Genomic DNA, 15,103 nt, shown 5'->3' on the forward strand with positions numbered 1-15,103 from the left:
GCTGCTGCTTCTGCGTCTTGCAGGCTGTGTTGTTGCTGCTGCTTCTGTGCCTTGCAGGCTGTGTTGTTGTTACTGCTGTGCCACACAGGCTGTGCTGTTGTTGTTACTGCTGTGCCACACAGGCTGTGCTGTTGCTGTTGCTGCGCCGCGTGGGCTTTGTTGCTCTGAAAATAAAAGTTTCCTTCCATTTGCATGTTTTTTTTTGTTATCGATGTGAATGACTTTTCACTAAATCTCTGTTCTAATTCCAATCACTGCATTTCTTGTACTACAGCACACAGGTGGAGAACCCATCCACAGAGAGTGTCGATTCTTCTTGGGAATTCCTTCCTTGGCTTGAATTTTTGGGTGTGAGGTCACATATTGCTCAGGCTATGGTCTCGGATTTGGGAATCGGGGACTACCAAGTTCTTCAGGCCTGTATTGACTCTCCCTCGGTGAGAGCTGAGCTTTTCTCAGAGGCAAGACAAAAGCTCCCATTTGGTTCGTACGTCATGTTGCGGCGCCTGGTGGAACTTTGTCATCGTGACAATCAATTATTGGAGCAAGGTGGCGCAGGTCCTGCGACTGGATCTGCTGGTGCACCTTTGCTCGACTCCCTTGCATCCTTACTCTTGAGATTGGGAGGAGAGTTGTGTATGGCAGCTGAGAAAGTTGATGCTTTGAATCTACCTTGGTACCAGGCAAAAATGCAAAAGCTTGAGGAGGATAACGAAGCAGACAACAACAGGGATGATTATGAAGATGATGAGGATGATTATGATGACGACGGTGCGGAGGAGGGGGGAGTAGGCATTGAGTCTTTACCTGGCAGCACAAAAAAATGTCGACCTCCAGAAGACTCGGCTGTTGGTAAGGCCACTGTGAGAACAGTGTTAATGGATGCAAAATCCACCAATTCTCTAATTCTTGAACGACTGAAATTCCTGTTGTTGAAAGTTGGTAATTTTTTTTTTTCGTGAAAATTGTCCTTCCCAACAAGTAAGCATGGTCAGCTTTTTGCTGTTGTTGAATTTGTGGGTTGGTGGCTTGCAGAGGGTTTACGGAGCACTCCTAATGGGATGGTGTATTTTCCAATTCGACTAAGTTGTGAAAGCCACCACCGAATTCACTGTTGTCTGATTTGAACTTCTTTATTGCCAGAATACTATCCAAAACTAAGTGTTTGGCTGATACCTGTATGTACATTGGCTTTTGAACTCCATTATTATCCCCACGCGTTTAAAAAAATAAATACATGACCTAGGCTCGTGAAATTCGCTGCATGTGATGTGCAACGTGTGCGGAGTAAAACGAGTGTTAATTTGCCTGTGGAGGATGTTTAATAAATAAAGAAGATATAAGCAAACTTGACGCTAGGCTGAGGTTTCAGACTTTGGCACGCTCACGATGCTGCACTGTTGAAATGAAACGTCCCAGAAGTTAAAGAAAACGGGGTCACATTTGCACATTTGTTTTTAAAATAAAGCTTTTTCTTGCTACAAAATATATCTTCCAGTCTCCTTGGATATTTCGAATAAAATAACTCCAACCTGTCATTTTTGACGGACTATTGTACTAGTTGGGTAATAATGATTGGTTTGATCTTTCACAAGAAACTTGTAACGACTGGAGAATACAGCATTAGGGGAAGGGAAACCCCCAAAACACACCTTGTTCGTAGTTCTTGAAACCGTCAACTTTACAAAACAAGCAACAGCCCCTTTTTATTACCTCTGCCAGGTGGACGTTATGTTTTCACCCGTGTCTGTCTGTTTCTTTGTCTGTGAGCAGTATATCTCAAAATGTCGTGGACGCCGGACGGGTTATGACAAAACTAGGTGGATGAGTTGGTTCGGCGACATGAACAAGCCGATTACATCTTGGTTCAGGTCCGAATGCAGATCCGACCTATCAGTGGGATACTAAATATAAACTGTTCAGCCTGGTGGAGGTGTGCGCTCCACCGAGTGCCGTTCTCGTTTTCCATTTTTAATTATTAAAAACTAGCGTTTTCCTGCAAACCAATGCAAATCACCAGCTTTTTTTTTTTTTTTTTTTTTTTTTTTTTGTATACAAGGTCGAGGCTCGTGAAAGAGCGAACATTAATCACACAGAAAGACAAACCGACACATAAAACATATAACATCGGGAGCGGTAGACAAGATGGGGAGAGAGGGGGAAGGACACAAACACAACATTTGAGAGCAGGGACCGAGAGACATGGAGACATCGAGAGATCTGAGAGAGGGCGAGGGCTTTGGGGGGGAGGGGGGGGCTCCTTCTATGGAGAGCACTGGGTTATTGAATTTGCAATGGTTTTTAGAACGTCTATCTTATTCTTGTGAAATCCATTGGATTTAGTCTACTTTGTTCTTTATTTATTTAATTTGAGATTGAAAATTTTTATTTCCAGACGATGCTGCATTCCGAAACCATCATGGAGGGGAAAGTGATGGAAAAGAATCTTCGTCCTCCAGAATGTTTCTACCTTGGTTGACGTCCAAGGGCCTGAGTCGAGAAGCTGCTCAGGCCATCGTTATCGATTTGGGAATCGAGGACTACCAGGAGTTCATGGCTTGCACAGAGAGCCCTTCGCTGAGGGCTGAGTTGTTTGCAGAAGCAAAAAAGAAACTCCCTTTTGGTTCATGGATCATGTTGCGACGCCTGGTGGACCTTTATGGCATTAATAATCCCGTGTCTCATCAAAGTAAATCCGAGCATTTGATTAAATCTGTTGGTAGGACTCTGTTGGATGCCCTTGCGTCCCTTCCTCAAAGGCTACAAAAGGAAGTGAACACAATGTCTCAAAAAATTAACAATCTTAACTCTTTTTGGGATGAAGACAGAATGTGGAGCTCTGTGGAGAAGCAAAGTGATGCGGAATCTCCGTTGTGCTTTGGGGAAGAGCAAAATGAACATGGAAGGTCAAACGTTGGTAAGTGTGATCAAGCAAAAAAACGTTACTTTTTCATTTAAATAAACAGATGCAAAATTCTGCAGTGCGGAAACTATTTGTGCAGAACAAGCTAATCCTATGTTGCACACCGCACCTTTCCTATGCCATCTCCAGGCGCTGCATAACGTCATTGCCGGGCACCGAAGGGGGCTCGGCAGTGACGCACGCTGAAAGGGAGTACTCAGTTTTCACTCTGGTTGTTTGTTTGTTTTCTTTTTTTCTTTCTTGTTTGTTTTCTTCCTAGTTTGTCTGGGCGATATCTCAGCCATCCTTTGAGCTGGGAAGCTGAAATTACGGCACAGTAGTGAGCAAGTCCTTTGTCAAAAACGGTATTTTTTGTTTTTTGATTAATCAATTAATTGAGGAGTTATTTAATTATTAGCGATTAATTAAGTACTTATTTAGTTAATTAAATTTACTTTCTCTTCTGGCTATTAACTCGGGCACCTTTTGAGTTAGGAAGCTGATATTTGGACATGCCAATGGCCAGGTGATTTGGCGGCAAAGGCTATTTTTGATTTCTTGATTAATCATTTAATCGATTAATTATTTATTGATTAATCGATGAATTATTTATTGATTAATCAATTAATTATTTAATTTTTTTATTAATGACTTATTTAATTAAATTTCTAAAAGATACATCTTCGGATGAAGCACTAGTGGTTTAGTTATGCTATTAGCCAATTGATTAAGAAAATATTTTGTGATAATCTTTTATTGATTTTAATTATACAATTAATCAACCAATTATTGTACACCTCTCCCTCCCAATGCAGCCTCTATGAGCTGCACTGCGGTATTGCTGGGCACCAGAGGCGCCCAGGCAATGCTGCGCTGTAGGATATTTAATTATTTGGCATGGGGGCGGTGTACTTTGAATGTATCTGTACTTGTTTTCTTTCTTGTTTGTCCGGGTGATATCTCAGCCATCCTTTGAGCTAGGAAGCTGAAATTTCGGCACAATAGTGAGCAAGTCCTTTCTCAAAAACTGTATTTTTAGTTTTTTGATTAATCAATTAATTGATGAGTTATTTAATTATTAGCGATTAATTAAGTAATTTTCCTTTCTCTTCTGGGCATTATCTCAGGCACCTTTTGAGTGAGGAAGCTGATATTTGAACATGACAATGACCAAGTGATTTGGCTGTAAACGCTATTTTTGATTTATTGATTAATCAATTAATTGATTAGTTATTTAATTATTAGCGATTAATTAAGTACTTGTACATTTCCTCTCTCTTCTGGCCATTATCTCAGGCACCTTTTGAGTTAGGAAGCTGATATTTGGACAGGACAATGACCAAGTGATTTGGCTGCAAAGGCTATTTTTGATTTATTAATTAATCGATTAATTATTTAATTGTTTGATTAATGACTAAAATTTTTAATTTTTTTAGTTACAGATTCGGATGAAATGGTGGTGGTTTGTGTATTCTATTAGGCAATTGATTGATTATTTAATTTTTTACCATTATTATTTATTTGTTTTCATTATTAATCATTTATTTATTTTATTTCTCATCTGGGCAATATCTCAGGCACCTTTTGAGTTCGGAAGCTGATATCTGGACATGACGATGACTAAGTGATTTGTCTATAAACGGTATTTTTGATTTATTGATTAATCAATTAATCGCTTAATTATTTATTGATTGATAAGTTAATTATTTAATTTCTTTATTTATGACTTATTTAATTAAATTTCTAAAAGTTACATCTTTGGATGAAGCACTAGTGGTTTAATTATGCTATTAGCCAATTGATTAAGAAAATATTTTATGACGATCTTTTATTGATTTTAATTATGCAATTAATCAATGAAATATTGTGCACCTCTTTCTCCAAATACAGTCTCTTTGAGCTGCATGGCGGTATTGCCGGGCGCCAGAGGCGCCCCGGCAATGCCGCGCTCGAGGATATTTAATTATTTGGCATGGGGGTGGTGTACTTTGAATGTATCTGTACTTGTTTATTTTTTAGTTAAATTGATTGAGCATCCGGATAGAAAATGGTAATTTTTGAGAGCTCGTGTTACTGGAGTGTGGCCATGAAATGGAGGGAAGAGCAGGATTTGACGATGTCGAGTTGATTGCGCAGTCAAGATTAAGAGGGACAGAATTGGAAGAGCTATGCAAGTTTGACCTCGGTCCATTTAAATTGTGTTTCATTAGTAACAAAGTTTGCGACCTGTTTTGAGGCACAAGTGAATCATACCTTTCATTTATCCTTTATTTATTAATTGCACATGCCTTTTGCTTGCAGAAGATACTTCAACATCTCGTGGGCGTGACGAAGGGTATTGCAAGGGGGACGGCCCTTCGAGAAACTTCTTGTCTTGGTTGGAGTCCCAAGGCATGAAATCAGATGCAACTGAGATTCTGGCTTCTGATTTTGAAATTTGGGATTACGAGGCATTATCTGCCTACGCCGACTCGCCTTACAGGCGAAACGAAGTCTTGTCTGTGGTGAAAGAGAAGTTGTCCTTTAGCTCTTACATGAAGCTTCGGCGCCTAATGGACCTTTGCCGCCGTAAAAGCCCCAACCCGGAGGAGAATGTGAGTGATTTTGAAGGTGGCACCAGGGTATTGCTCGACGTTATTACGTCCATGCTTCGTAATTTTACTCGGGAACTGGGCACGGTTACTCGGAAGTTGGATTCCATGTACTCGCACCTGTACAACCAAGCTGAACCAAGTGGGGGTGCCAAGAAAGATGAAGCTCGGGGTGCGATGTCGCTTGAAGAAATTACTGTTCAAGTGCAACCAAGTGAGTGTTTCGGTACGACTTTATGCAAATACCTGATTTAGTGTTTTTATTTTAACTTTTGAAAGTTTGTGTGAATATTTTTTTTTAATTTATTTAGTCGACCAGAGTAATGGTAGTTGGGATGTTCTTTTTTAGTCACATGGTGGAGGCAAATAACTCGTGTGTCCATTGGATGGTTCGTTATGATGTCTCCCGTCAGTTTGTTGTGCATTAACTCCCCAAGTATATCCAACCCGGTCATCAGAAGTTTGTACAGACATGTGTTAACGGCAGCACTCCAGGTACTTTGAGAAAGGAAATTATTGATGCTGCGCTTTGTTCCTCAATGTTTCGGATTTTAACTTGATCACAGCATCTGGCGATGCGAAAAAAAACCAAAAAACTTTAATTCTCCGGACTTTCAGTAGTTCCAATGTATTGGATGACGTAAAAACAAAGAATGATGACGTCATCGGTCATGTGGTTTGGCCGCCATATTTGTTTTAACACAAAAGCCTTAAAAAACACTAAAAACACGTCCTGGCGAGGGTCTGCAATCTCTGATTGCTCTTTCTTGTTATTGTTTTGCTGTGGAATTAATTGGTATTTATAATGTTAAATGTAAAGGGTAGTGAAACATGAACTATATTGATAATCATCGTGAGAAAACAGACTACGGAGCATGCCTTGAGAACCTTGAGATTGGAGGCTATGGGCCGCTTTCTTGGCCCTCAATGGACGAGGATGAGGAGCATACAGGAATGCTAGACGTAAAATAACGATGATTGAGAGCCGCAAACGATGACGACAGAAGAAGCAGATCAATGTGAGGAGACGTGGGGATCACATTTGTCATGCTCAGGAGGATTCTCCTTTTGCAAAAAGGGCATTCTCAGGCTCGGCGGTCATCAGAGCCACAGCTTCAATAGGGACCGACCCTGCTATTTGGAGCATCCTTGGTTAAATCAGGCTGTTTCTACAAATCTTGTGTGCTCCTGCCGAGCTGTCCATGACGCTGGTGTTCCCAGCAGCAAGCTGGAATTGATCGCTATGGCAACGCTGATGTTGTGAATCCAAACTGGTATACTTTACACAGAGTAAACAATGCACCGTTTCTCAGCACCATTGTGCTGCAATAATCGTATAACATCATCTTCTGGTAGTGCTTTGACTTCTGGTTCACAATTGCCTTCATCAATTAGTTGCAACTGTCTTTACCACTCACTGCACCATCTATTCTATCGAGTGCTTCACATTGAAAACAAGAAAAAGAGCAATCTGAGATTGCAAACCCTCGCCAGGATGTATTTTCAGTGGTTTTTAAGGCATTTGTGTTAAAACAAATATGGCGGCCGAACTACGTGATCAATGACGTCATCACTATTTTTTTTTCTCCACCAATTTATGCCTACATGACGTTCAAGAAATTTCATCTTGATCGGATGAAGTTTTGTACTAGTCGAATTATGATGTCATAATGGAGGCACCTATGACATCATCATTAACATATTTTATTCCCCATGGAGAGCTCTTTACAATGAGCCATGTCTCAATTTTTTTCTATTCAGCGCTTTTGGAGATATAGAGGTGCAAAGTTTTTCGTTTTTTCCAAGATGGTGTTGGCTTAGTGGTTAGGGTGCCGGCTTGGGATCCTATGATCCTGGGTTTGAATCCTGGTCGATCGCTGAATTAACGCCAGGAGGGTTGACTCAGGCTGTCATCCTTCCGAGGTCGGCAAATTGAGTACCTGTTCACTGGTAATTCCCTGTGTGTCGCAAGAGTCGACTAACAGGGTTGGTGGCAGGAAGAGCATCCGGCCATAAAACATTGCTTCAAAAAGGGGACCATGGTGTCCGAAAAAGGCCAACCCCTGCTCTGCAGGGAAAAATGGCTTCTAAAGGTGGTTCTTTCTTTCTTCTTCAAGATGGCGGCCAAACCACGTGACCTATGACGTCCTAATTATCATTTAAAAAAAATCTACAGGTGGAGTTGCACCTATAGTGAAAATTACCTGCCAATCGGACCAACGATTGCAGAGAAAATCATATTTATTCTGTGCGGACAAACAGACAAACAAACGGATTCAAATGCAATACCCTCTCCTCTGGCGAGGGTAATTAATTGTTTCATCGTGTACTGCTCACTGTACCGTCAAGTCGGTCATCACATGCTTGATTTAAAAAAGCCCCCTTAATGTGCCCGCATAGTGTTTCAGAGCCCCCTAGTTTCAGAGTTCAAAGATTGTGAAATGCCTCTCCGTACGTGCTTACTTAAGGATAGGTTGAAGGCACACGAGGTAATTTAGGTAAATTTTGCAAATTGCAAATGATGAGTTACATTTCTTTTATCTTGCTGTTATTAAACCTTTAAATCAACATTGTGGTGCAAGTCAAGTTTCACTCGGATTTGTGTCAATGGCTTTGAGGCAGGGAAGCACTCTCACCCCACTCTTGTTTATCATGGTGATGGAGCTGGTAAGCAGGAAGGTAAACATTGAAGGTATTCTGGGGAGGTTATAGCATGTGGCTGTTGTGGCGGAGACTGGGCGGGAGATGCAGGAAGTACTGTGGAAGTGGAAGGAGGCATTTGAGAAACATTGACTGAAAATGAATTTTGAGAAGATGGAGGTGATGTGGGTTGGGCAGCAGAGAAAATAAATGAATATCAGGTTAGAGGGGAAGGCGATCAGACAGGGAAATATGTTTGAGTATGTAGGGGGGATAGTAAGTTGGAGGTAGAGGTGTGGAGGAGGATTCAGATGGGTGTGGAGGCAGGTGGAGGGAGCAATGGCAGGCAGAAAGATTTCAAGGAGATTGAAAGAAAAGGTTCTGATGTCGTGTGTAATGCCAGTCTACCTTTACAATCTGAAAAGGATGGCATTGACGGAGAGACAACAACAGGGGTTGCAGGCTTGTGAGAACAACTTTGTCAGGAGGACAGCTGGAATGTAGAGGGTGTATAGAAGGAGAATGGATGAACTGAGGGAGGAGATTGGTGCACAGTTGAGCTTGACGGGGAGATGTGGTGCGGATCGTTATGGTCTGGAGACTGTGGCATTGACAGACAGATCACCAATGCAATGACATCTGTTCATATGCACATGATGGTGGATATGCAGGACTTCTTGGTGAGGTCTGTAATTTGTTACACTTCCGTTAGTGACTGCACAAGCCAATTTGGGAGCGACAGAGTCTTCCGCAGGTGCTGCATCTGAAGCATTTGCCATGGTTAGTATCTCCTATACTTGTGGGATGATTATGTTTGCGGTGACAGCGTCTGTTGTGCAGCTGCTCCAGCCACTGATCATCATGACGGCTTATTCCAGCCCATAAAAAGAAAAATGAGACAAACGAAAGAGACAACCACAGAGGCTGCAGGTTTGTGAGAACAACTGGGTCAGGAGGATTGCACGAGTGAAGAGGGTGGATAGAAGGAGAATGGATGAACTGAGTGAGGCGATTGGCGTGCAGATGAGCTTGACGGGGAGATTGGTGAAATGCTGTCTGAGAGACAAAGAGAATGGATAGGTTGAGGGAACAAGGCGGAAAAGTGGTAGATCGCGGTTGAGATGGGAGGTTTGTGCGAAGAGGGCTATCAGCAATACGGGATGTTTGGAGAGCGGAGAGTTGGCTGAGGACAGAGGGGAGTGGAAGAGTATCGTGGCCACCTTGAACCTCAACCCCTTAGAAAAGGATGAGGAGAAGAAGAAGGCTTGTCTTCATTCCCAGTTTTCCTCTCATCTTTCAGTCTGCTTCATGCTGTGTTTGAGCGTGTATCCAACTTGTTCCTTCATTTACTACTGCTCTCTCTCTCTCTCTCCCCTCTCTCTCCTCTCTCCTCCTCTCTCTCTCCTCTCTCCCTCCTCTCTCCTCTCTCCTCTCTCCTCTCTCCTCTCTCCTCTCTCCTCTCTCCTCTCTCCTCTCTCCTCTCTCCTCTCTCCTCTCTCTCCTTCCCATTTGCCCATTCATCCTCCAAGTATCCCTCTGTTGTTGGTGTTACCCAGCTCTCCACTGCTGTTCTGATGTGCTATTTTCTGTTTTAGCTTTTCCAGACTCCTCGACCTTGATTCCAAAAAAATTAATAAAACGGTGACTTGTGATTACAGGAACCATGTTAAAGTCACGGAAAGGATATGTAGTTGTCTATTATGTACCAATTGTATTTGTAATTCTTATTAAAGTACACCCATGGTCTACTGTGTATGTCCTGCACGTGATTTACGTACAAGCTTCTATTAGCTTGGATCAAAGTTAAAAAAACAAATTATCTTTCGTAGGAATCACACGTGTACAGAATTGAGAAGGTCCCGTGAAATGGGGTGAATAGGGACAGCAAGGTGAATAGGGACACAAACTGAAAAAAAGTTCGGAAACCTTTTTAGCTGAAAATTGATAACCATACTGATTTGTTGATATTTGGGTTGAAAGTGTTCTCTTGTTTTTTTTAAAGCAACTTATAGTCCCTATTAACCCCATATATGGGTTAAATAGGAATAAATAGGATTTTTATGGCTGTCCCTATTTACCCCGTTTTACGGGTGAATAAGGACAGTCACTAATACAAAAAAATAATCATCAAGAAACAATCCTGAGTTTCCAACTTATTGCTAAATTGATAGCTCAGATGGATGCACATAATATGCACCCATAATATAAACCACGGTGCCAATGAAAAAAAAAAATGGGATAAAAAGTTTCTCCAAACTGTCCCTATTTCTTGATTATTATTTTTTTGTATTAGTGACTGTAAAAATCCTATTTATTCCTATTTAACCCATATATGGGGTTAATAGGGACTATAAGTTGCTTTTTAAAAAAACAAGAGAACACTTTTAACCCAAATAACAACAAATCAGTATGGTTATCAATAATTTTCAGCGAAAAAGGTTTCCGAACTTTTTTTCAGTTTGTGTCCTTATTCACCTTGCTGTCCCTATTCACCCCATTTCACGGGAACATTGTTTTGGATTTGTGTGAAAGTGCTTAAAGGTGTCCTTGATGCAGGTGCTGGTGAAGCTCAGAATACTGAGACGAAGACAAAAACAACCGCTCAAGCGATGGGCGATTCCGTTTCGCGAGAAGTTACTCTTCTGCATATTGAAGTTGGTGAAGGTAAGTTACTGACTGTCGTTTTTATTTATTTATTTTTATTTGTTACTCTCTGTGCTTAGCGCAAAACGGGGTTGAGCAATTGGTTCACTCTTTCTGTCCATCAGTCTATTTCTATGATCGAGGAACTACTTAATTTCAATTGCAATTTCAATATTTAGAAAATTATCAAATACGAATTCGAACACAAACCTGCAGTTTTAGCAGAACTGTAGCGGCTACCGCTGGGTTTTCACAATCGCCTTGCACCTATCAAGGACGCGGAGCGATCACCATGCCGGGCTCGTCCAGGACGCCCGGGCAGGCCCGCGCTCAACTTGCCAGGCCTCGGTCGGGATGCCCGGGCATGCCCGGGCATGCCCGGGCAGGCTCGCCCTCAACTTGCCAGGCCGCAGCCAGGACGCTGGGCCATGCCCCCTCTCGCCTTTCCTGGGCAAACGCTCCGGGATAATATGTATATATATTGCTGCCCGATAAACGGGATTTTCAGAGTGCCTGAGTGTTTGGTTTGATTAAAGCAACTCGGATGAATTCCAGCTTTTTGTCGCGTCCATTCTTCCGATCGACGTGGGAGCCCCAGCTCCTTCATTGGTGACCTACCGACATGGACACGGCAGTCGCCCTTAAACTGCCTACCTTTTGGGAGGCTCACGCGGCGGTTTGGTTCGCAAGGGCGGATTCCCTGTTCGCCCTGCGAGGCATCACGGCCGACGACACCCGCTTCCACCATGTGGTAGCAGCGCTCGGTTCGGCCACCGCGGCCCGCGCCCTGAGCCTCCTCGAGAGCCCGCCAGCCGCTGACAAATACGGCGCGATTAAGAAGCTTCTCCTCGACGCTTTCGCCCTCCCATCGGCGGAACGCGCACGGCGCCTGCTCGACCTGCCCGAGCTCGGCGACACGCGCCCTTCTGAGCGAATGGACTACATGCTTTCACTGCTCGGCGAGCACTCTCCGGCATTCCTGTTCCGGGAGCTGTTCCTCCGTCAGCTGCCTAACCCGGTACGCCTCGCCCTGGCAAGCACGACGATCACAGATCCCCGGGCCCTTGCCAGAGAAGCCGACAAGAGATCCGCCGCAGGTCAGCGCATCGCAGCGGCGACATGGGACCCACCGCCGTCCGACGCAACACCCATGGCGCCCGAGCACCCGGCACGGTCGACGACCGAACTGCCGACGCAATTGGCGGCCACTACCCCGAGCCGACCACCTCCAGCACGACGACCGGGGCCTCCACCTGACCAAGCGTGGTGTTACTATCATGCCAGGTTCGGACAGAAGGCCCGGACATGCCGACCCCCGTGCACCTTCGGCAGGCCGGGAAACGGCCGGGCCGGCGTTCATTACCAGCCATGAGCGCCGGCCACACGGGCAACTTACTGTTCATCACGGATAAAGCGTCCGGACGGCACTTCCTGTGCGACACCGGCGCCCAACTGAGCGTCATACCCGCCTCTGACCAGGACAGGCAGTCCGCGGTTTGCGGCCCCTCCTTGGTTGCGGCCAACGGATCGACCATCCGCACCTTCGGCCCGCGCAACGTCACCCTCTGCTTCGGCGGCCAACGCTTTGCTTGGACGTTTGTAACCGCAAACGTGCCCATGGCTCTGCTAGGCGCCGACTTCCTCTGCGCACACGGACTGCTGGTGGACGTCCAACGGCGTCGTTTAATCAACGCCGAAACCTTCAGCTCCCTGGTATGCACATTGAGCAGCTCCGCGCCGACCGAGCTGGCATGCGCCATCCCGGCGGCGAACGAGTTTGCTCGCCTGCTCACGGAGTTCCCGGCCCTCACGCGGCCGACGTTTTCGGCCGTCGCAGTACGGCATGGGATCGAGCACCACATACCAACCACGGGCCCGCCGGTCTACGCCAGGGCCCGCCGCCTCGACCCAGCCAAGCTCGCCGTGGTGAAGGCCGAATTTGACGCGTTGGAGCACCTCGGCATCGTGCGGCGCTCCGATAGCGCGTGGGCCTCGCCACTGCACATCGTGCCAAAGCCGGGGGGGTGCATGGCGCCCGTGTGGCGACTACCGCCGTCTCAATGACGCGATCACCCCCGACAGGTACCCGATCCCGCATATCCAAGACTTCTCCGCCCGTCTGGCGGGACGGGTCATTTTTTCGAAAATTGATCTCAGACGGGGATATCACCAGGTACCTGTCAGGGCGGCCGACGTCCCTAAAACGGCAGTCATCACGCCGTTCGGCTTATTTGAATTCTTGCGGATGCCGTTTGGTCTCAAGAACGCGGCTCAGGCGTTCCAGCGCTTGATGGACGGCGTGCTGCGTGACCTGCCGTTCCTTTTCGTTTACCTGGACGACATCCTCGTCGCCAGCACGTCCCGGGCCGAGCACCTCCTCCACCTCCGAACACTGTTCGGGCGCCTCAGCGAGCACGGCCTCATCGTCAACCCGGCCAAATGCCACTTCGGCACGATGGCCGTTGATTTTTTGGGCCACCACATCACCAAGAACGGGGCCGTGCCGCTGCCAACCAAGGTCGAGGCCATCACCACGTTCCCGCGTCCCCGCACCATAAAGGCCCTGCAGGAATTCCTGGGAATGGTGAATTTTTATCACCGTTTCGTGCCCCGCGCTGCTCAACTCATGCGGCCCCTCTACGAAGCCCTCCGGGGCAAGCCGGCCAAGCACGACATCACCTGGTCCACAGCAATGGATGCGGCCTTCCAAAGCTCAAAGCGGGCCCTCGCCGACGCAACACTGCTCGCTCACCCGGTGCTCAACTCTCCCATCGCCCTCACCACGGATGCCTCCGACTACGCGGTGGGCGCCGTACATGAGCAATGGGTGAACGGGGTTTGGCAGCCACTCGCTTTTTTCAGCCGGCAGCTCCGGCCGAACGAGCTCAAATACAGCACGTTTGACCGGGAGCTCCTCGGTCTACACCTGGCCGTCCGCCATTTCCGCCACCTCCTGGAGGGCCGACCTTTCACGGCGTTCGTCGACCACAAGCCGTTGGTTTACGCCATGGCCAAGGTCACGGAGCCGTGGTCGGCCCGCCAACAGCGCCACCTCTCCGCCGTGTCGGAGTTTACCACGGACATCCGGCACGTCGCCGGCAAAAACAACGCCGTGGCCGACTGTCTTTCCCGGGCCAGCGCGAACGCGGTCCACCTGGGCGTGGACGTTGCGCTTATGGCGGCGGACCAAACCACCGACACCACGGTGCAAGCCCTCCGGGCGGCGGACACGGGCCTCCGCCTGGCCGACATCCCCTTCGCGGACACTGTCCTGCTCTGCGACGTCTCCCAAGGCCAGCCTCGCCCCATCGTGCCCGTCACCTGGCAACGCCGCATCTTCGCCTCCCTCCACGGCCTTTCCCACCCGGGCCGGAAAGCTTCCCAGAAGCTGGTGTCGGCGCGATTCGTCTGGCACGGCCTTCGTCGGGACGTCCGCGATTGGACCAGCACCTGCACGGCCTGCCAACGGGCCAAGGTCCACCGACACACCCAGGCCCCGCTGGCACCTTTCACCGTGCCCGAACGACGTTTCGACCACGTCAACGTGGATCTGGTGGGCCCCCTCCCCCCGTCACGGGGGTTCACACACCTGCTCACCATGGTGGACAGAACCACCAGGTGGCCGGAGGCCGTTCCCCTCGTCTCCACCACCACCGCCGACGTGGCGCAGGCTTTCATCGCCACCTGGGTCGCCCGCTTCGGCGCACCGGTGGACATCTCGTCAGACCGCGGACCATAGTTCACCTCCGAGCTGTGGGGCACGGTCGCCCGCAACCTGGGGGTCAAGCTCCACCGTACTACGGCCTACCACCCCCAAGCAAACGGGTTGTGCGAGCGATTCCACCGCTCCATGAAGGCCGCGCTCATGGCCGGCCTTCAAGACGGCGGTTGGGCCGACCGGCTGCCGTGGGTCCTTTTGGGCCTCCGCACGGCCCCCAAGGAGGACCTCCAGGCATCCACCGCCGAGCTGGTCTATGGCCAGGCGCTATGCGTCCCGGGCGAATTCGTGCCCGACGCTACCAGTCCCTGGTCCGCAGCTCACCAGCGCTCGGACCTCCAGGAGGCCGCCCGACGGTTTGCCCCCGTGCCAACATCCCACCACGGTGACCCCCAGTCCTACGTCCCCCCAGCACTTCGCACAGCGGAGTATGTTTTTGTGCGTCACGACGCACATCGGGGGCCACTCCGGCCGCCGTACGACGGGCCCTTCCGGGTGCTGCGACGGGACGACAAGTCGTTCGTCATCGACATCGGCGGCAGGTCGGACCGGATTGCGGTGGACCGCCTCAAGCCGGCGCACGTGGACGTCGACCACCCACCACGGGTG

General features: G+C 47.8%; 1 protein-coding gene across 2 annotated transcripts in view; it reads left to right on the forward strand.

Annotated features, from left to right (window-relative positions):
* Positions 1-15,103, forward strand: part of LOC137420649 (uncharacterized) — a 59,346-nt gene that overhangs the window by 16,522 nt on the left and 27,721 nt on the right. For both annotated transcript variants that reach the window (XM_068105886.2, XM_078772440.1), the window contains 4 exons: positions 275-852; positions 2,396-2,917; positions 5,204-5,707; positions 10,690-10,797. In XM_068105886.2, coding sequence (XP_067961987.2) covers positions 275-852; positions 2,396-2,917; positions 5,204-5,707; positions 10,690-10,797 — 1,712 coding nt within the window. The remainder of the gene's footprint in view (positions 1-274; positions 853-2,395; positions 2,918-5,203; positions 5,708-10,689; positions 10,798-15,103) is intronic.

Source organism: Myxine glutinosa, chromosome 2, assembly GCF_964187855.1.
Source record: "Myxine glutinosa chromosome 2, kmMyxGlut1.1, whole genome shotgun sequence".
Taxonomy (NCBI): Eukaryota; Metazoa; Chordata; class Myxini; order Myxiniformes; family Myxinidae; genus Myxine; species Myxine glutinosa.